The sequence below is a fragment of the Haliotis rubra genome, unplaced genomic scaffold (assembly GCF_003918875.1).
Source record: "Haliotis rubra isolate DU_JTF1 unplaced genomic scaffold, ASM391887v1 Scf1670, whole genome shotgun sequence".
Taxonomy (NCBI): Eukaryota; Metazoa; Mollusca; class Gastropoda; order Lepetellida; family Haliotidae; genus Haliotis; species Haliotis rubra.
The window spans coordinates 95,233-101,870 of NW_025765637.1; the positions used below are offsets into that span (position 1 = coordinate 95,233).

The following is a 6,638-nucleotide window of genomic DNA, read 5'->3' on the forward strand; positions in this document are numbered from 1 at the left end:
CTGCCGTGATATTGCTGGAATATTGCTAAAAGCGGCGTAAAACCCAACTCTCACTCACTCACTCTAGATGCTTTATCTCTGATAGCAAGTACTTCCTGCTCAAATAGTTGTTCTTTCGCATCTGGTGTTAACTTTTCACCCATGTATAAATCCGAATACATGGCATAGTTCTTAGCTGATGGCATCTGTAAATAGTCATTCTTATTATGTACCAGGTCAAGAACTATTCTCATACAAAGATCTATATGTTTATCTTCAGAGCCATAGGCAAACAAACTTCCGCACCTAGGCAAACAGTTTCCATCTCCATATATGAGAGTTGGGAAAATATCAAGCAGACTGTCATCATCATTAGGAACCAATGACATGGAAGCCCTGTCTACAGTTCGTTTGTGTGGTTCTGCAATTGGGAGAACATGATATTCTTCAGCCAGTATTTCAAGCTCTTCAAAACTTTTGCTTGCAAATATGTTTTGGTACAGTTTCCCATCCATTGTCAGTGATTTCAATGTTTTGGTTTCAGCTTTCTGTGTTTTACTCTTATTCTTGCCACTATTAGACATGTTTTTTGTCTGAAAATCTGTCGTGATCTCATTTGATTCTTGATGAGAAGTTTGACTGGGGACATCTCTTCTAACATTTTCACCTGATTTACAGCTTGTACTTGGCCTCAAGTTATCTCTTCCTTTATTCTTTTCTGTTTCATTTTTTCCAAATACTTCAGTCTCCATTTTCATATCTTCTTTTGACAAACATTCTGGAATCAAAGACAGTGTATGACTTTTGAATTCCTCCACATACTTCAAGTTAAGGCAAGCATCTGTGTGACCATCCAAACATGACTGACAAAAACATGACAGGTTTCTTGACTTGATGGAATAATTGGTGCCTGTGTTCTCTATATAATGGATCTGTCTTGTCTTCTTGATAGGTTTAACATTTGATTCTGGTCTTTCTCTTGAGATCTCACCTTGCTTGACAAAGAAATATTTTCTTTGGACAGCGTTTCATCTAGTTCCAAGTTTTCTTTGCAGTATGTATACAAATCTAAAGGACTGGTAACTACAGCCTTCTTGCCAATGATAGCCCTATCTACAGCCCTGTTTAATATCCCAGTCTCTCCATCACATTCATTTTTGCCATGTTCTGATCCAAAGTAATTTCTTGATGTAGGTATTTCTTGCATAGACAAGTCAGCAAAAGGTCCCTTTGACTTGTATTGGGCAGCACATCCATCTGAGAAAAGTACAAACTTCTCAGGCATCGAACCTGATTGCCTTTCCAGGTGTTCAGCCACTATAGACTTATGATGTTTGACTGCATGAAAGTCATGAACCAGATCTTCTGAAATAATGATGGATGATTCCCTCACCAGTTCAGATTGGCCTTCCTTCTTATAATAACTCACAATGGGATGTATCGTTATCTGAGTGTTGGTGAAAAAGGCATTCTTCACTTCCTCCTGATAGCAAATTCCTCTATTTTTGGCAAAGTCCATGACTTGGAGACACCAGTTATCAGGCAGATTTGTTTTAATAAGAGAGAATTGGTCCTGTTGCCATTGGGCTGTGTGTACCGTGCTGCAGGAACGTGGTACCCTGGCTTGGTTTCTGGATGTCTTCGTCCACAAACTCTTTCAGTAACTTTGCCTTGTTGCCAACCTTGGTGATTAATACAACTTTGCCGTCAATCTTCTCCCATCTATTCTATGACGGCTGTTTTTCAGGTGAGATGCTTTCATACCTTTTCTGCAAAGTTGCACTGTAGTTGGAACAGGAAGGACAACTCCCCTTTAAGCATGCCGATGCAAAGAAGCGTTCACTGGTGGCTTTTGGACACAGAAGAATGTCCAATAGATTGGTTTCATTTACCAATTTGGTCCTGATGACAGACTCTAAACAGAGCAGCTTGTTCCGGATGTTCATACAATAACTGCACATGCAATACTCTCTATGCGACTTGGAAAGTAGACGGACATTCCTGGGCCTCAATGCAGCAAATGTACTGAAACTTACATTGCTACTGTTTTCTTTCAGGAACTTGGCATGTTCCTCCTTTACAGAGGTTAACAGGAGATATCCGGTCCTTCTTTTGTGGCAAATCTACGTGCTGGAACTAAGCGTGAATTGTCTGGCCTCTGATAAATGGCTTTTATTTCTTTTATGTTGATTCGTGTCTTTCTCCTCCTCAGCTTTTCGCATCAACAATTTGATCTTGATTTAACTTGCAATAGTCCTAGGCGAAAGTTTTGGGACATTCCTTTTACACCAAATGAACCGGTCCTTCTAAACAACAAACACACTTTTATGGTTGGTCTGTAAGTCCTCTATTTACTAAACAACAAAAACACATAAGTCCTCTATTTTCACATGTCATTACTTACATGTTTTCAATTCATATAGCCTCCTTTCTTTTGTGTTCTTTCACTTGCTGATGGGAAGTCAAACTCTTGCCTGGAAGGGCCCATTTTGACTCTCATTAGCATGTCCTGTCTGGCTACAGACAACCGATTGCGAGAGGGGGTTAAGGTTTGATTCTGCACCGAAAAACCCCTCTCACAACCTGCTGTATGTATAGCCAGTGTCAGGGACAGCTGAGCCAGCTTCAAGATGTTAGGAAATTCATTGCCATGGTATTTGCTAAGCAACCTCCACAGTTCATGAATAGAATCTCGTGGGTACTGTTGTGCAAGCACAACCCTTTTGATCATGCTCCATTCCTCCTGGGCTGCTTCTGAGCAGACATGTCATGTGAAATGATCTGGCAGTAAATTACTAGACGTTTGTGATTGGTAATGTCTGTGCTTTCATCAGCCAACGCAGTGACGAATGGAGATTCTTTTAATTTTTGTTTTAAGTCATCGTCTACCACTTCAGACATTGATTCAAGCAAGTCGTTGGCAGTACTAGGTGAATCAAAATGGATTTTCCCACCTTGTAGTATTTTAGTATTTTCATGTCCTGTGTTTCATGTTACTCTGTTACTCGCAACTGCATTGACAGAAACTGGCGACTCATAATCAGTTGATGGGCTAGAATGGCCATTGCCAAAGCCAAACATAGAAGAAATCGTTATTTGACAGCCAGATTTTGACAGCTTCAATGTTTTGGCCATGACGACGCAACAATCGATGGTTGATCGTGTTTGCATCGCTGCCATGGCTGCCATTGGTTGAATGAAAAGCAGTAAACCAATTCGTTTAGTTACCGATGTCTGGAGTTGTTTGTTAAATGTACGTGATAAAATTTGAAATAATTGTTGTTTATTTAATAATAACATCTAGTAAATATGTACGCGTACAGAGGGACGCACATATAAAAGTTTCGAGCGTCCTTTCAAATTTTCTTGCGTAAATTACGCAGGACGCACAGGTAGATTTATCCCTGAACATTAAAAACATTGGGCATGGCAAACTCTACGGAACGGTCTAATATGCAAGGGAAACCACTCCCATCTTGCGTATAAAGTAAAATTAGCTGCCCATGAGTTATTGCAAGGTCATGACCATTGTTAAGCACATGCGGACACCTATCGCTATTATCCTATCCTCGATTATCAAAAAGGTATGTTGTTTCACACTTCTTCCAGCATTTAAGTCACAGGGTGGGAATAATAATGTTTCTTACGTTAAATGGGTGGTTCATTCACGTTGTTGAAGTTTCGAGGTAGCATGTCCAGGCCATTTTTTAAATCAACTAAATTAATGTTTTTTTCGGTATTTTCTCATTCACATATCCCTCAGAAACGCAAAACACTTTACTTTTGGGAAATATGTTCAGTGAAATAGAAAATGCAGCCACTTCTTTACTTACCTCAATTGGCCACGCCCACTTTTTCCATCTGGGCCCATTTTTTGAGAAAACATGTCCAAGGTCAATATCTTTTAAATAAAGATGAAACGTGATAAAATAATAAAACCACAAACATGATAAATGTTCATTCTCTTTATTACAGCTTTTAAATTGCACAGAAATATGAGAGCATTACAACAAATTTAGATGTAGGTACTCGTGAAGGTCCCTCATTAACAACTGGTATATAATCATATAAAATTGACACATTAAAATTAACATTCCGTGAATTGTGTGGTATTGTTTCCTACTTTGGTAAAGAGTTTTTCGATTTACATCACTCCTTAGATCCCTTATTTAGTTGGTCCAGGAAATGGCTCTTGATAGCAGCGGTCATGCCGTCAACAAGCATAACAATGAAAATATCAACATGAACATTTCATGCAAATCAAGTGTAAATCACCTTTCATAAATAGATTTAATGATTGGATGATGATTTGGTCATTCCTTGTAATAAGACTGTGTCTTATCACTCGCAAGCTTAGTGATGTAAATGATACCTCAGGCATGACAATCACAAGGTCTCCATTTCTATAGTCATCATGTAGTTCATAAACATAATGACTCTCATCGCCTTCATACTGAATGTTGTACCAAGTCGGGTGACCAGGGACACATGAGATAACAGTTCCAGTGTAAACACCGTCATCAAAGGTATGTCTGACCTTTTTTCGGACAAGTAATGGTGTCCCATCTTGAGCCTCTTCTTTTGTTGGGACTGTAAGAGTAGCCTCTATCAACTTTAGGACTTTTCTTTTCAGTTCTGGGACTGATGGGTTTTTCTTCCCTTCCTTGAACACAAAGATTTTTTTGTCTGAATGAGTTTGTCCCAAGACATGTTTTCGGAAAAGTATCTGGCTTTTCAGTCCCTCTCTCTCTTCTGTGAGACAGTTCTCAACTCTGATAGCTTCTGTTCCACCTCCACACTGGACTACCATAACCCACAGTGAATAATTTGGGAGGTCAGCTATCTTTGTACTGGCACCTCTTCTTTCTCTGTCTCTCAATCGCTAGCTGCTTTTCTCTAAGAGCAGCTTTTCTCTTCACCTCAATCTCTCTGAGGCATGCCTGAAACTTTCTTCTTAGGGATGGACCTTTCCATTTGCTCTCCCAAACAAGTTGGTTTCTTTCATCAATGGGAAGTGTGTCCAACCATTCTCTGGTTTTGTTGAACGAATACATAATCATGGCTTTGTTGGCAAGGGTTGAAGCTGCTGGTCGATATTTCATAAGGTGGTCAAGAACACCAAAGACAAATTCAGGAAGCTTGTTGTGTGCTGGAGACGATGAGGACTCTTTTCGGAGTTGCTCTGATGGCTGCCAGAATTTTCCTCCCTCCAAGTGACCCGAGACCATTCTAACAACAACAGTCTTCAATGCAGTACAGAGAGATTGGGAAATCTGCACCGCAAGGGTGTACTCCTGAGCATCTTTTATGAAAAGAAGCACTAGTAGCAAATACAGCAAACATGTATACAATGTTTTCATTCTATTTCAGCAACACATAAACTCAACTGAAAAGCAAATAAATAAATAAATCAACATTCAGACATCATTTATGTTAAAATTTGATTGGACATTACCTTTGGTTGACTTGCCATACTTCTTTCATTCAGAAATGTGCAGATCTATGGCACCAGACAGCTATACTCAAGTTCAACTATCTTCAAAACTGACAGATTAAATATTGAATTTTCAAAACATATTCATATTAGTCATTTATCTAATGGCTATTCAATTTTATACTTAAAAGGATTATCATTTTCCTAATTTAATGAAACATGACTGTAAATTATTGTCAATACCGTATCTGACCGTCTATAAGCCGAATTTTGAGGACCAAAAAAAGCAGTCTGTAGAAGGGGGTCGTCTTATCCATGAGTTACACTTTCGTCAAACTTTTTTCCAGGGGTAAGAAAACAACATTGTATCACTGCGCGTGAACAAACAACAGAAGACGACTTTGTCAGTAGAGACGTCAAATTTGCAATTAAACATCACTAGACAAGATTAATTACCATTTAAGTTATACTAGTAACTTGTTTTTGCTGGGCATTGTTTTATTTGCAGGGATTAACATTACCGTACTTATTTGTCTAGTACACAAAGCCGAGCAATCAGCTGTGCACACGTTTCCCCGCGAACAAGTTCAAACATGCACAATAATATAACGGGACGAATTCTGACGCAGTCATCAGTAACATATAATACAGAATACCATTATTTAACCCAAAGAAATATATCCTAGCATTGTGTAATTTTAGTTACAGTTTTTTGCTCTATAAATTAATTAAGATTATAGATGCGTATTTGTCTCGCATTACACAAAGCGAAATAGCAATCAGCTGTGCACGTTCCCCTCTGCGAACAAGTTCAAACATGCACAATAATATAACGGGATGAATTCTATTGATTGAATACTATTATGTAACCAAAGAAATATATCCTAGCATTAGCGTATAGTTTTATGTAAAAAATATATAATCAACACTAAGGTTATACGGACCATCATGAGCGCGTGGGTAAGCACGCGTGACATGGAGCAATGCGATAATCAGTTTGTGATTGTGGAATGGGGTAAAATAAGCAAAGCCAGTTTGTTGCTACATAATTTGTATTTGTTAAAATGCACAATCAAAACAATTTCTTACCTCCATTGATGGTTCTTCCTTGCAAAATTTCTTTACTCAATAACGGATGAATGTGGTCTATAAGATCTGATAGCAGTAGAGAAAAATTATTGAAAAATAATGGCATTTGCAAAAGCACTCAAGTCAATAATGAATA

General features: G+C 38.4%; 1 protein-coding gene across 1 annotated transcript; it reads right to left on the minus strand.

The window, feature by feature from the left end:
* Nucleotides 1-398: 398 nt before the first annotated feature.
* On the minus strand, nucleotides 399-2,231 carry LOC124272209. Its single transcript, XM_046707362.1, is given in 2 exon segments — nucleotides 399-1,576; nucleotides 1,578-2,231. Coding segments are annotated over 2 exon segments (1,041 nt in total). The 5' UTR covers nucleotides 1,941-2,231; the 3' UTR covers nucleotides 399-898.
* Nucleotides 2,232-6,638: the final 4,407 nt, after the last annotated feature.